The 14,827-nt window shown below is 41.7% G+C and overlaps 1 protein-coding gene across 1 annotated transcript; it reads left to right on the top strand.

The window, feature by feature from the left end:
- The first annotated feature begins 1,799 nt into the window (after nt 1–1,799).
- On the top strand, nt 1,800–12,748 carry ogfr (opioid growth factor receptor). The gene is made up of 7 exons (XM_042750682.1): nt 1,800–2,167; nt 4,119–4,187; nt 4,287–4,368; nt 4,484–4,562; nt 6,656–6,722; nt 6,819–6,967; nt 11,099–12,748. Exons 1-7 carry the CDS (start codon nt 2,063–2,065, stop codon nt 12,030–12,032), a joined length of 1,485 nt encoding a protein of 494 aa, XP_042606616.1. The 5' UTR covers nt 1,800–2,062; the 3' UTR covers nt 12,033–12,748.
- Nucleotides 12,749–14,827: the final 2,079 nt, after the last annotated feature.

Genomic DNA, 14,827 nt, shown 5'->3' with positions numbered 1-14,827 from the left:
AGATATCTCCAAATGAACAGAGAGTTGTAGTAATTCTTTTTTTGACATAATCTTTTAATTTCTGACAAGTAATAATTGCAATAGTGACTAGTATCTATTTTAAACATTACTAGTAAGCATTCATTAGATACTGCACTAGTAATTATTTTTTAAGATACTGGTACTTATTTATTGGATACTAGAACCTATTTAATAGATACTAGTAGTTATTCATAGGTAGGTACTAGTACTTATTTATTAGACACTAGTATTTTTTCCTAATTACTACTAGTAACAATTCTTATCTTGTCAGATCTGCTTTCTTACTCATCTTATGAGTAGTCCAAATGGCTACAGTAGAGTTCAATTAAAAAATGTACTAGTAAAATAAAAAAAATTGTACTAGTAACATTTCAAATAAATACTAGTATCTATTGAAAAAGTACTACTATCTAATGTACAAGTACTAGTATCTAACAAATGCATACTAGTATCTAAAAAATATGTACTAGTACCCAATGAATAACTACTAGTACAAAAAAAAAAAAAAAAAAAAAAAACTCCTAGTCACTAGTGGAATACATACCAGTCAAAACTGAGTAGTTGATATTTCAATGACAGATCCCCATAGAAGTAAATGGCAAAATTTTTAAATGTGTTACTAGTAACAATATAATAGTTACTAGTCACTATTGAAATAAGTACTAGTATATAATGAATAAGTACTAGTATCTAATAAATAAGTACTAGTATCTAATAATAAGTACTAGTATTTAATTAGTGCGTACTAGTATCTAATGAATAAGTACTAGTAACTTTACAAAGACAATACTACCTAAAGAATAAGCACTAGTACCTAATGAATTAGTACTAGTACTTAATGCAAAATATACCAGTATCTAAAAAAAGTACTAGTACAATAATAATAATAATAATAATAATAATAATGTATTATTTTATTTATGCATTTAGCAGACACTTTTATCCAAAGCGACTTACAGTGTATTCAGGCTAACATTTGTTTTTTTTTTTACCTAACATGTGTTCTCTGGGAATCAAACCCACAACCTTTTGCGCTGCTAACGCAATGCTCTACCACTGAGCCACAGGAACAAAGTACTAGTCACTAGTGGAATACATACTAGTCAAAACAAAATAGTTGATACCTCAATGACAGATCTAATGACAGACTAAAGAATAAGCACTAATACCTAATGATAAGTACTAGTAGGCTACTTAATGGAAAATATACCAGTATCTAAAAAAATTACTAGTAACGTTAAATTAAATACTAGTGCAGTTTATAAATTAAATGTTAAAACTGCTTGCCATAATCTGTCACTAGTGGAATACATACAGTACTAGTCAAAACAAAATAGTTGATATCTCAATGACAGATCTAATGACAGACTAAAGAATAAGCACTAATACCTAATGATAAGTACTAGTAGGCTACTTAATGGAAAATATACCAGTATCTAAAAAAATTACTAGTAACGTTAAATTAAATACTAGTGCAGTTTATAAATCAAATGTTAAAACAGATTGCCATAATCTGAAAGTCATTTTTCCCTGATAATATTTCAGAAAATCTTGTGTGTGTGTGTGTGTGTGTGTTTCAGAAATCGTGTCGTGTGTGTGTGTGTGTATATGTGTTTATCTTACAGCGCAACAATGTATTTTATGAGACAAAAAAAAAACCCTTGCAAATGGCTTGATCCAAACATATAAAATGATCAACACTCATTCTGGATTAATTATGAGCATCTGTCCTGGGTACAGCATGGTTTTAAACACACACACACACACACACACACACACACATAAGGTTACACTTAGGTTGCTCGTGAGTTTGACACCCATGTAATATAAATAATAATAATAACGGTGATGGTGATGATGATGATGATGCTACAGAACAGGAGTGTATATAATAGTGTGTACAGGTCAGACTCCACTGAGAGAGTGACAGTGGGGAACGCAGTGAGGCCGCCGAGCACTGCACATCCAATGGAGCTGTGCGGATCCCCATCCCACCCCAGCTTACTGATCGCATTTATCACCGTTCACATGGTCTTCAGGGATGGACGACGATCTGGTGTGTGAATATGACTCCACCTGGGACACGGAGAGCGACGGGGACGAGCTGGAGAACACGGCTCGCAGCAAGAAAACACGGCCCGCTTTCGTAAGTCTCTCTCTGTGCGGGGTTTATACTCTCTGTCGTTCCTCTGACTCTGCTGCTCTGTGTGGGGTTTTACACACAAACCGTGCGCTGTGCTTCTCGCGGCAGTCGGTTTTCTGTGCCGTGTGTTTGATTTTGTTTGTGTTTGTGGGTGAGACGCTCTTCTAGCTCCCCGCGCATCTTACCCTCGCTAACGCTCGAGGAGGGAATGTGTAGATAAACCCCCTTGAGAGGTTATTTCTTTGCAGGTGCTTTACTTCCAACATTTGATTGTGTTTGGTAGAATAGCGCTAGCTAGTTATTTAATAGCGGCGCTGCTGACCGGAAGTGCGTCACTCGCAGCCGATCTCCACATCATCTGCTGGACGTCACATTAGGCCACAGACAAGTTGTTTGAAACACCTTCATTCTGCTATATTTCAGTCTTTCACAGCATTTGCTCATGACTCTAACCCTAACAATAAGCATAATTCAAAATACACTGGATTTGTAGCCCGGACTGTGTGACTCTGCTTCTTCGGAATACTGTTATCGATTAAGGCCTATAATCAGTTGAGTCCTTGCCACTGAATTTAGCCTTCAGAGATGCAGCATTGTGTTCCTGCTTTTCCTAAAAATGTCAGTTTGATACAGTACAATATTTCCTTACAATGTTTTACATAAGGGTAAGATGAACAAGAACAATATTTATATAATATCTGTTTAGATAATTTAGCATGTTCAAATGATGCATCAGCCAATGTGTTTATATAGGAAATAAAACATTTGCTCTTTTAGTTGTTAAATAACAAAAAATATTACAAGAGGAATAAGAATCCATCCTAGATATACTTTTATGGGATGTATAAATTAATTTTGATAAAATTAATATGTATCTGATTTTAATGTCATTATTGTAAAATACAAAATGAACTATTCTATTTAAGATTTTCGTTTGAAAGTTTAGATGAATAACCGGTGATAGACAAAGCAGAATCCCAGTAACAAAGATTAATTTAAAAGGTCAAATTATTCTATAACTCCGAGGCATAGCAGTATTTACATATTCAATTTTCCATATTTTAATTGAAGATATGTCATAAAAGCAACACTATGAATGCTAACTTAATGATTTAAATCAATTAACCTAGAGCGAAGATATCTTAAACATGCAATAACACACTGCTAGGGTCCTTCTGTGCCAGTTCTGGTGGATCAACTTATTACAATTTTAACCTTTTCCTTCAAAATAAAAATACTCCACAAATCTAAAAACCCTCATTAACAAATCAACATAAATGTATATTCAACAGTAAAAAATGTCATAGATCACTCTTTTCCAGAGAAAACCTCAAATCAGTTTTGACTGAATAAGTCTCACAAATGTTGATAGTGATTAAATTAAAAACAGAGTGGTCGTTCATCAAAAGTGTTGAGATGAGATTTTGTGGTGTCTGTGGAGGTGGTCTTGGAGGTCATCTGACCCAGACCTGCAGTGCATTCACATCAGCTAAACTTAAACACAGATCTTTGAAAATACAAAACACATTAGTTGTATTTAACTAAAACTAAGAAATTGATTTGATTGAATTTGAGCTGGTGTTGTGGAGAATTTTTACAAATTGTTTATTAGAGAGTAAAATGCATACTATTAATAATTAGCAAGGAGAATTCTTTGCTGAATTGCTTGAGCAGCTTTGTACGGTGTAGTAGAAATTTCACAAGAAGCTCCTACAATGACTGGTATGAGCAAACAGTCTATATGAGAATGAGCCTAAACACAATACAAGTGTGTGGTTCACTGAATCACCTGTATTCATTTGAGTGAAAGACCGCTTTAGCTGCTTGGACACATAGTCTGAAACGTTAAAGAGCCACTGTTCTCCAGCAATCTACCATCAATAGTTTGTGAATTGGGATGCAGCCATTTAAAGCAGGAAGTTGAAACTAATTTTTGGCCCTTGGTTCTTTGCAGTGGTCCAACTCCTCCTCAAGAAACCTCAGAGCGGCCAAGGACATGCAGAACTACAGACACGGATATCCAGTAAGAGTTTGCCATTTTCTCCCAAAATAAACTAAATGGTGCACTTTGCATTTGTTACTAAAACCCCTGACATGCTGATCTTCTATCATCTCGCTGTAGAACATCAATGAAGAGGAATGTCCAGAAGAAAGAATGATTAATTTAAAATTCTATCTCAATGAAATTAAATCATCACCTGATGGTACGTCTCCACTTTCTCATGAGCTGCAATTGCAAGTCCCTAGTTGAGGTGTATTGCACTTCTTTTCCTGTTTGCTTTGTTTTTGAGCTCTTGTCATGTTTCTTGTGGTCCTCAGATGTGTCAATTGAGACATTTCACACCGAGTGGAGAACTGATTACAAAAGACTGGAGAGAGTTCACTCCTACATTCAGTGGTAAGAAACGCCTCTTAAACGTTCATGATAATTGGTTTGCTCTGTGAGGTCTCTTCTTGACTAGGTTTTGTTAAGCAGATGACATGCTGTGGGAATAAGGCTGTAATGCTACACAGACATGACACATCGGTAGGCTATGTGCTCGGTTTTAACGTCACGGAACAGCAGGGGGAAAAACTAAACATAATATTGTTTGTATTATTATTATTATTATTATTATTATTATTTATCAGTGGTTTATTAAACAAATTGCTATTTCTTTAAATAAATTCAATTATAATAAACATTTTCTTAGGGATGAAAATCTACCTCAGCTTCTGCTCTAAACTTTTACATTACTATAAGGTAAAGGCCCGATATACTTCAAACGAAATCGAAGAACAAACTGATATGACGTCATGTCGAACAAAATCAGGCCGAAACAAAGTTCGTTTTGAGTTTGTTTCGGCAGTTCAAACAGCTGAACAAAGCGAACTCTCTGGGGGAGTTCGTTTGGCTCCTAAACACCTTTGAGCTTCCATTGGTCTGTGACGATTACGCAATCGGTGGGTGTGTTCTGAAACTCCACCTTCTTTGACGTGTGATTTATTTTTATTTTTTCCCCGGTTCGTTTCTCATTCAGCGGAGGTCAGGCAAGAGAGAACAATATCTCCGGCCTAGTCAGTAGCAACATGAATACACTCGAGTGTCGAATAGCTGAGCTGGCACAGATATAGCCGCACCTGTACAATCGCTCACGGAGAGACTTTAAAGATTCAGAGAAAGCATTTAATTCCTAGAAAGAAATTGCAACGAAGCTTGGTGTCGACGACCTGGAGTGATGCAGAGAAACATTCGAGATAAGTTTTCCAAAGCCATGAAAAGAATGAACGGAAAGAGTAAAGTCATAAGGCAGCAAGTACCAAATACATGTTTCAAATAAATGTTACACCATACTGCTGCTGCTATTGTTTTTCTTTCAATAAACGAATTTAAAAGGGTATACAATAAATTAAATGCCAAACGAACATACAATAACAAACCTTTGTTTTTATCATGACACCACATAAAATATAAAAAGGTGTAACATTTTATCCAGTTTAATAAAATAAATGAACACTAATAAAAAAAAGTAACAGACCGACTCCAATATTTTTTTTTTCACATCATGCTAAAGTTTTACAGACTATGAGACATTCACACTTCCCATAAAGGACTGTTTATGGTTCTTTTGTATTGCAAACATAATACTTGACTCTGAACTGCATCATTATTCTTTTGTCTATAATATTCTGACCATTGGTGCCCGTCTCATACATAGATTGCCTACACTTCATCATTTCATCGTTGTTGTGTTTAGGGGATACGTGTGAGTTATGTTTACATTAATCTACACCCCGCATCTAGCAGCGTGGGGGTGTCGGAATGTTCTTTTTGCCCCCAAACGAAGAATGAAAACGAACTTCATTTGAGGGGCATTAACAGTTAACAATAGAGTCCAAACTTAAATTCAATTACTATTTATTTTTAACTATAATCAACACTCAACTTAAAAAAATTGTGTCCAAACACGTAAATTGCACATAATGCTTTTTTTAAATTAACTTCTAAATTATAACATTTCTATTTGTTGTTGAAATATATTCATTTACACAGTGGCTGCCATAACTTGTTTGGTAACATTTATTTAAACATATATTAAATAATTAACACATCACGAACAAGTAAAGTAAAATATAATGATTAATATTTATTTAAAATATAGATTAATATTTAGCGAAATGCTCTTCTGTAGACTTGATTTTTCTAGTAAAAAACAAGCTGAGACACTGATGATTTGCCTGAGGTAAACTAAATGCTTGTTTACAAGCAGTTTTACTGATATCTTTCTGCGGCTGAAACACAGATTTGGTGATTACATGAGATGTTCATTCATGTTTATTTCTCATTAAAACTAGTAGTAAAGATGAAGGAGTGATCGTGCTGGAGTTTGAACTGAGGCATTTATACAGCGATCTGTCGTGCCAAACCAAAATTTGTTGTTGGAAAGACCCATATGAATGCGTAAACCGTTACACCTCTACTTTGGAAGCTTAAAGCGGTGTTGTTTGCAGGTTGTTTCCTCTGCGAGAGCCAGGAGTGAACTACATGGCTGCAGAGCTCACCAAGAAGGAAATCCAAGTAAGTCATGACAATCCTGAACTCTAATAAACCCTGTCCCAGAGACTCTAAACTGTGCTGTGGGACTGAAGCTGGGTCTTGTCCTGTCGTCCACAGGCCTTCAGGGAGAGCGATGAAGCTAAGAGTCGTCTTCTGGATTCCTACGAGCTCATGCTCGGTTTCTACGGCATACAGCTGCTCAACAGAGACACCGGGGAGGTGAAGCGCGCCGAGAACTGGAGGGAGCGATTCGCCAATCTAGAGAGGTGAGGAGATGAGCAGCAATCATAACAAATCTTTTAAAACCTTCCTTCAAATGAAACGTCTTGGTTACGTATGTAACCTTCATTCCCTGAAGGAGGGAACGGAGATGTCACGTCGGTGACCAACGAATTGGGATCTCGCTTCGAGAGAAAGACTAAACTAGCCAGTGTACATTGGCATGCGATGATTGCATCCAGCTGCCGCTGATCACAGCGTGAGCATAAAAAGGCAGCAGATGCAATGCATACCAGGTTTTCACTGAGGAGCAGAGTCGGTGACCCGGTCACTCAGCGGTGGTACAGCAGGCGTGGCGATGGGACGTGAATTCTCCATTCCCTCCTTCAGGGTTACATACGTAACCGAGATGTTCCCTTTCAGTCAATCACTGTCTACGTCACGTCGGTGACTGACAAATTGGGATCCCTACCAAAGCGCCATGGATGCTGCCCCTTCCAGTGTCCTGTGCGAGCTGCCTGCGCCTCTTTTTGTTTTTTTTTTTTTTGGTATTGGAAGTGGGTGAAGTGATGGTTTGGTTTGGGGGGGGGGAGGATTTGATTTTATCTTCTCGCTAAGGTAAGTGATGTGATGGTCATGTCTTGAGACTTCCCCTCCACGGGGTCATGGTTTGCAGCAATCGCAGCGACATAGACTTTAAGGGTGGAGGGAGACCAGGAAAGCACGACCCTGATCGGGCATCTCCAGGGGTCTTCTCAACGAGAAGAACACCACTCAACGAACAAGTTCCACTTCAAGGCGTAAGTGTGTCTCGTAAACGGTGCCCTCGCCAAAGTGATGGTGTCAACTACATCTTGGGGTAGGTCACCTAGAACCTCTGCATCCTGTCCAGGGACCAGACATGAAGTTTCCAAAGGTGCCACAGGGTGCCCCGTCTCTGAGTCAGTAGATCCTTCCTAAGGGGAATCTGCCAGGGAAGGGCTGTCGCGAGGAGCATTAGTTCGGGGAACCAGGTTCGAGTGGGCCAATACGGTGCCACAAGCAGGACCTGCTCCTTGTCCCCCCTGACCTTGCACAGTGTCTGTGCGAGAAGGCTCACTGGGGGAAATGCATACTTGCGCAGGCCCTGAGGCCAGCTGTGTGCCAGTGCGTCTGTGCCGAGTGTTCCCTCGGTCAGGGAGTAGAACAATTGGCAGTGAGAGGTTTCTGTGAGGCAAACAGGTCTACCTAAATGGCTCCGAAAATGTCTCCAAATCAGCTAGATCATCTGAGGATGGAGTCTCCATTCTCCTGGGAGCATAGCTCGTGACAACTTGTCGGCTGTACATTTGAGCAGACCCGGAATGTGAATGGCACGAAGTCACCTCAGAACTTTCTGACTCCAAAGGAGAAGGTGGCGGGCGAGTTGCGACATGCGACGGGAGCGTAGACCGCCTTGTTGGTTGATGTACACAACGGTTGCCATGTTGTCCATTCAGACCAGCACATGCTTGCCTCGTAAGTGCCCTTTGAGATGGTTCAAGGCAAGCTGCAGTGCTAACAACTTTAGGCAATTGATATGCAAGTGCAGTTGGGGGATTGTTCACACCCCTTACACTACATGCCCATTGTACATGGCCCCCCAGCCGGAGGTGGAGGCATCTGTGTAGACCACAGCATGCCTGGAGACCTGTTCTAGGGGCACTCCTGCCCGGAGGAACATAAGGTCTTACTATGGGGTGAAGATTTGGCGACAGGCCAGTGTAATTTTGACCCAATGACTGCCGCGTTGCCACAACCACCTCAGGACTCGGCCATGCGTAACTGCCGCTGCAGCTGCCATATGCCCTAGGAGCCTCTGAAATAGTTTCAGTGGGACCGCTGTCCTGCTTTCGAACGAATTCAAGCAGTTCAGCACAGACCGTGCACGTTCCTCTGTGAGGCGTGCTGTCCGTTTGACCAAATCCAACTCCATACCAAGAAAAGAGATCCTCTGCGTCCTGTGCCCGCACAACTGATCCCGAGACTGTGCTAGTATAAGACAATTGTCAAGATAGTTGAGGATGCGAACACCCTGCTTTTTGAGGGGAACAAGAGCCCCCTCTGCAACTTTCAGGGAAGACATTGGGAGACAAGGATTGCCCAAAGGGAAGGACCTTGTACTGATATGCACGTCCCTCGAACGCGAACCGCAGAAATGGTCTGTGGTGCGGAAGAATCGATACATGAAAGTACACATCCTTCAGGTCGATCGCTGCAAACAAATCTCGGGGACGGATGCACCCAAAGATGTGTTTCTGCGTTAAAATCTTGAACGGTAACCGGTGAAGGGCCCGGTTCAAGACACGTAGGTCCAAGATTGGTCATGACCCACTGCCTTTCTTGGGTACAATGAAGTACGGGCTGTAAAACCCTGTATCCCTATCGGCTGGAGTGACCAAATCTATCGCATCCTTCGCCAGTAGGACTGCGATCTCCGCACACAAGACAGAAGACTGGCGTGAAGCAGGTGCCACTGAACATGGGGGAACGCTGGGCAAACTGAATCACATAACCGATGCTGATGGTCCCCAGAAGCCAGCGAGACAGGCTGGGTAGCGCTAGCCAGGCACCCAGATACTGTGCAGGCGGGACCAGCAGAACCACCGCTGTACCCGCAGTGGGGCAGTGAGGTGGAATGCAGGGACCCAACTCGGGCGGTTTATGAGTGGACCGGAGAGGGGTCTGAGTGTGCAGTGCAACTCTTACCTGGTTCCACAGTTTGGCAGAGGGTGCATGAGTAGGGCCTTTGATGACACTCTCGAACTGCATGCTGGTGATGGAGGAGGATGAGTGTGGACCAGTGTTGATCTGTCCGTGACTCTCTGTGCCCTCCTGATCAAGAATTTGGTCAAGAATTTGGGTGCCATCGACCATGAGGCCGACAGCGGGGCAAAACAAAACAAACGATTCTTCACCAGGTCCTCCTCCAGGGGAGGGAGTGGTGTGTTCACCATCTCCCGAAGAGCAGATCCCTTCATCTCTAGGTCGCCCATCTCAGGGCCGTTTGCTTTTCTGCTTACTGCCGGGTTTGACAGGGGCCTGGACGGGCAGGGTGGTCTGCCTACGCCCTGCTCCACGACGCTGCTTGGCTGGAGGCTGCTGCAGAGGCGGAAGCAGCGGGCCGCCCTCGGCGACAAGCAGGCTGGGGTGCTGTGGCCAGCCGACGGGTGGAGGCAGGATATGTCGAATCGCCTCAGCCTGCTTCTGTGCAGCCAAGAACTGCTGGGCAAAGCTCTCGACTGCATCTCCAAAGAGGCCATTCTGGGAAACCAATCATCCAACCATGAGGGCTCAGGGACACGGTGGAGGGTTCCACTCAAGCCCTACCCTCTCGGAGGCCCAGGAAAGCATAGCTGACATCTCTGGATCCGATTCAGGCTTTGCCACCATCCTGAAGGGTGGCAGTGTAGCCGAATCTTCCTCTCCAGAGAGCTCTCCCTCTGGTGCAGTGATCAACATCCAGTCTTAGGGAGGAGAACCGAAGGACACCGCTGGTATGCTCTTTGAAGAGGGCCCAGCGCTTCCCTTTGGCAGCTCAATTGGATCTGAAGCGCTAGAGGAGTGGTGGGCCCTCGAGGGTTGGTTACCTGAGGGGTTTGCCACCACTGTAACCCTTAAACCACCCGTGCTTCTGCTAGAAGTAGTCCTCGCCTGGCAGCTGCCAGGATGAATGCTAGATCACGGCAGAGGCAATGGAGCTCCGCCCCCCCCCCTGGAGTTAACGAAGCCTGGTCCACAGCTCTGGGATAGTCATCTTCCCACAATGGGAACATGACTCATCCACGAACGCCACCTCAGCGTGTTTAATGCCCAGACAGGGGAGGCAGCGATTGTGACCATTACCCGGCGCCAGGTAAAGACCGCGTACAGAAACGCACAGGTGAAACGGCATTTTTAAAAAGACGATCAGAAGTAACCAGAAGTTTCAGACAGAAGTAATTCTGTTGACTCCAAATAAAAAGTGAAAGACAGTCGTGCATTTGCTAGAAAAATAAATAATAATATTAATAATAATAATAATAATAATGGCTGCATTTCAGAATGACACATGGGCTGCTAGAGTGTATTAGGATGTATTGAAACCTTTTCACTCTTTTTTTTATTTCCAGACAGTTTTTCTCACATGCCACTAAAAATAATTTCACATTTGCTTTCAGAAACATGCACAATAATCTCCGAATCACAAGGATACTTAAGAGTCTGGGAGAGCTCGGTTTTGAGCATTTCCAAGCCCCTCTGGTGCGCTTCTTCCTGGAGGAGACCCTCGTCAGGAAGACCCTCAGCAGTGTTAAACGCAGCGTGCTCGACTACTTCCTGTTTGCCGTGCGGGACAAGCGTGAGCGCAGGAAGCTGGTGCGCTTCGCCTTCCAGCACTTTGAGCCCAAAGACAAGTTTGTGTGGTGCCCCAGAAAAATCCAGAAACGCTTCAAGAAGAAGTCAGAGAAGTGGCAGAATTCTTCAGCTGGCAGTGGAGAGAGCGCAGCGCAGGACGAAGGTCATTCACTATACAAAAACAAGGATGGAGAAGCCGCAAGTGAGCCAAAACATAGCAAGCCTGTCACTGATCTCACAGATGCAAAGAAGCAAATCGACAATGACTCCATAAAGAAACACTCTGAGGGCTCTTCAGAAGATCAGGAGCCCAATCCAGATGCTGCTTCTGTAGAATTAGCTCTCAGTAATGGCACCGGTGTTAACAAGGGAGAGACTGTCAGTGATGAACCAAGCAGTGTTGAAGGCCAGCAAGTCATCCAAAAACCGATGGAGGCCTCGGATGCTAGTTGTGAGCGTGTAGCCGGTTCTAGCACAGGATCAGCAGACTGTGACGACACACTGCTCTGTTCTGCTGACTCCCAGGAGGAGCCGGAAGGAACTGCCTCAGGGACGAGTGAGGACAGGACGGTGACTGACAGCCCTAAACACAATTCCCCAACGCAGTCTGAGAAGATTCCCAGGCCTGGCTTGACAATGATGAGTGTCCAATCAGAGAGCCATGAGAAGAACGCAGCGAACTGTAACCAGTCAAATGGATTGGAGAAGGAAGAGCCAATGGACATTGTGGACACGAGTTCATACCTCACCCATGAATGACTCCTGAACATGATAAAGCACTGAAAATCGACACTTTATGAACTTACAACAAGATGAGATATGAACTGAGTGATTTTTTTTAAAGAAGGGGTTCATTCAAGCACGTTTTCTGTGTGGTATTTCAGTTATGATGGGACCAAATGTACACCTGTCTTGTTATAGCTGGGGTTTTTTTTTTTCTAGTTTGAATGTTTATTTGTCTAGTTTTTCCAAGCTTTTTTCTTTTTCTTAAACTGAAACTGTGAAAGAGGAATGTGCATTCAACTAATAAGAATCAACTATTGATGAGAATATTTCCAGAGTAAAAACATAGTTAGGATTCTGTTTTTCAGCAGATATACTGTATTTTTAATGATATCCCTGAATTCAAATGAAGGAGCTTGTCTTTTGCCAAGCTAATGGAAATTTCTGAGTTCAAAATTGTTAATTTTGCATCTGCAATCATAAGCTATAGAAGCATTAATAAGCCCTATGATCAGACTTTGTATAAATCAATTCCTTAGTGATTCTTTGAATGTGTAAATCCAAATTTAAACTCTTCCCACAGTACCATAAATTAACAGTTCATGAAGCATTCTAGAATAAATAATAATGAAAAAATTGATTTAATGTTTATATTTAGTTTTTCTGTTGTTTTAAAATAATAACAATAATTAAATTGTACTTTCTTTTTGCTCAATTGCTGAAGCTTAGTAATAATAAAGGCAGAGGAACTATGTTTTGTCAAGTTGATGTCTTTAATTCCTTTCCAATTTCATAATGTTTTAAATCTGTCAAATCTCCTGAGATCAAGCCGTTTAAGAGGAAAAGGAGACACTCATGCAGATAATTTGAACAGCATGGCAGTGAATTTTCCCAATGCTCACAATCTCTCATGGAAATAATGAGTTCTTGTTTTTGGACCTACTACTAAATAATATATCTTTGCCTGCCAACATTTCTATGAATGGTAAATACACAATACATACTTAGAGGAATGTAGAAACTGCTGGTACTGTGTTATACCAGAAATAAATGAAAGTTTGTAAATGTGTTACTCTAAAAAGATTATCAAATTCTTCAATGTACCTTTGAATGTACCATCTTATACTTTCCTATTAATGGATGGTTTATGAACATATGTAGTGCCATATTTGATATAATACAGGACAAGACCTATAGGGGGTTGGAGGCACCTGGGCTTTAAAAGATCATTGAGTTCCACAAAACAAAAAAAGTTAACTATGCTTTGACAGCTATGCTATGAGCCTAGACAAATGAATATACAACATGCCTCATCTTGACATTAGGGTTGTCTCAGTCCGATATTACTCATTGAATATTGAGTATCTGCTGATACAGAGTCTTGATCCGATACTGCTGCTTGGTGCAAACATCAGATACATTAAAGTTTTATTAAAATCTATCAAATTTATACAGGGATGTGCAGAGAGTTTCTGAGGGACAGGGATATATATATATATATATATATATATATATATATATATATATATATATATATACAGGTCCTTCTCAAAAAATTAGCATATTGTGAAAAAGTTCATTATTTTCCATAATGTAATGATAAAAATTAAACTTTCATATATTTTAGATTCATTGCACACCAACTGAAATATTTCAGGTCTTTTATTGTTTTAATACTGATGATTTTGGCATACAGCTCATGAAAACCCAAAATTCCTATCTCAAAAAAATTAGCATATTTCATTCGACCAATAAAAGAAAAGTGTTTTTAATACAAAAAAAGTCAACCTTCAAATAATTATGTTCAGTTATGCACTCAATACTTGGTCGGGAATCCTTTTGCAGAAATGACTGCTTCAATGCGGCGTGGCATGGAGGCAATCAGCCTGTGGCACTGCTGAGGTGTTATGGAGGCCCAGGATGCTTCGATAGCGGCCTTAAGCTCATCCAGAGTGTTGGGTCTTGCGTCTCTCAACTTTCTCTTCACAATATCCCACAGATTCTCTATGGGGTTCAGGTCAGGAGAGTTGGCAGGCCAATTGAGCACAGTAATACCATGGTCAGTAAACCATTTACCAGTGGTTTTGGCACTGTGAGTAGGTGCCAGGTCGTGCTGAAAAACGAAATCTTCATCTCCATAAAGCTTTTCAGCAGATGGAAGCATGAAGTGCTCCAAAATCTCCTGATAGCTAACTGCATTGACCCTGCCCTTGATAAAACACAGTGGACCAACACCAGCAGCTGACATGGCACCCCAGACCATCACTGACTGTGGGTACTTGACACTGGACTTCAGGCATTTTGGCATTTCCTTCTCCCCAGTCTTCCTCCAGACTCTGGCACCTTGATTTCCGAATGACATGCAAAATTTGCTTTCATCCGAAAAAAGTACTTTGGACCACTGAGCAACAGTCCAGTGCTGCTTCTCTGTAGCCCAGGTCAGGTGCTTCTGCCGCTGTTTCTGGTTCAAAAGCATACGCCTGTGCACGGTGGCTCTGGATGTTTCTACTCCAGACTCAGTCCACTGCTTCCGCAGGTCCCCCAAGGTCTGGAATCGGTCCTTCTCCACAATCTTCCTCAGGGTCCGGTCACCTCTTCTCGTTGTGCAGCGATTTTTTGCCACACTTTTTCCTTCCCACAGACTTCCCACTGAGGTGCCTTGATACAGCACTCTGGGAACAGCCTATTCGTTCAGAAATTTCTTTCTGTGTCTTACCCTCTCGCTTGAGGGTGTCAATGATGGCCTTCTGGACAGCAGTCAGGTCGGCAGTCTTACCCATGATTGCGGTTTTGAGTAATGAACCAGGCTGGGAGTTTTTAAAAGCCTCAGG

Source organism: Cyprinus carpio, chromosome B23 (assembly GCF_018340385.1).
Source record: "Cyprinus carpio isolate SPL01 chromosome B23, ASM1834038v1, whole genome shotgun sequence".
Taxonomy (NCBI): domain Eukaryota; kingdom Metazoa; phylum Chordata; class Actinopteri; order Cypriniformes; family Cyprinidae; genus Cyprinus; species Cyprinus carpio.
The sequence above is the reverse complement of the archived record's forward strand: the minus strand, read 5'-3'. Positions and strand labels throughout refer to the sequence as shown.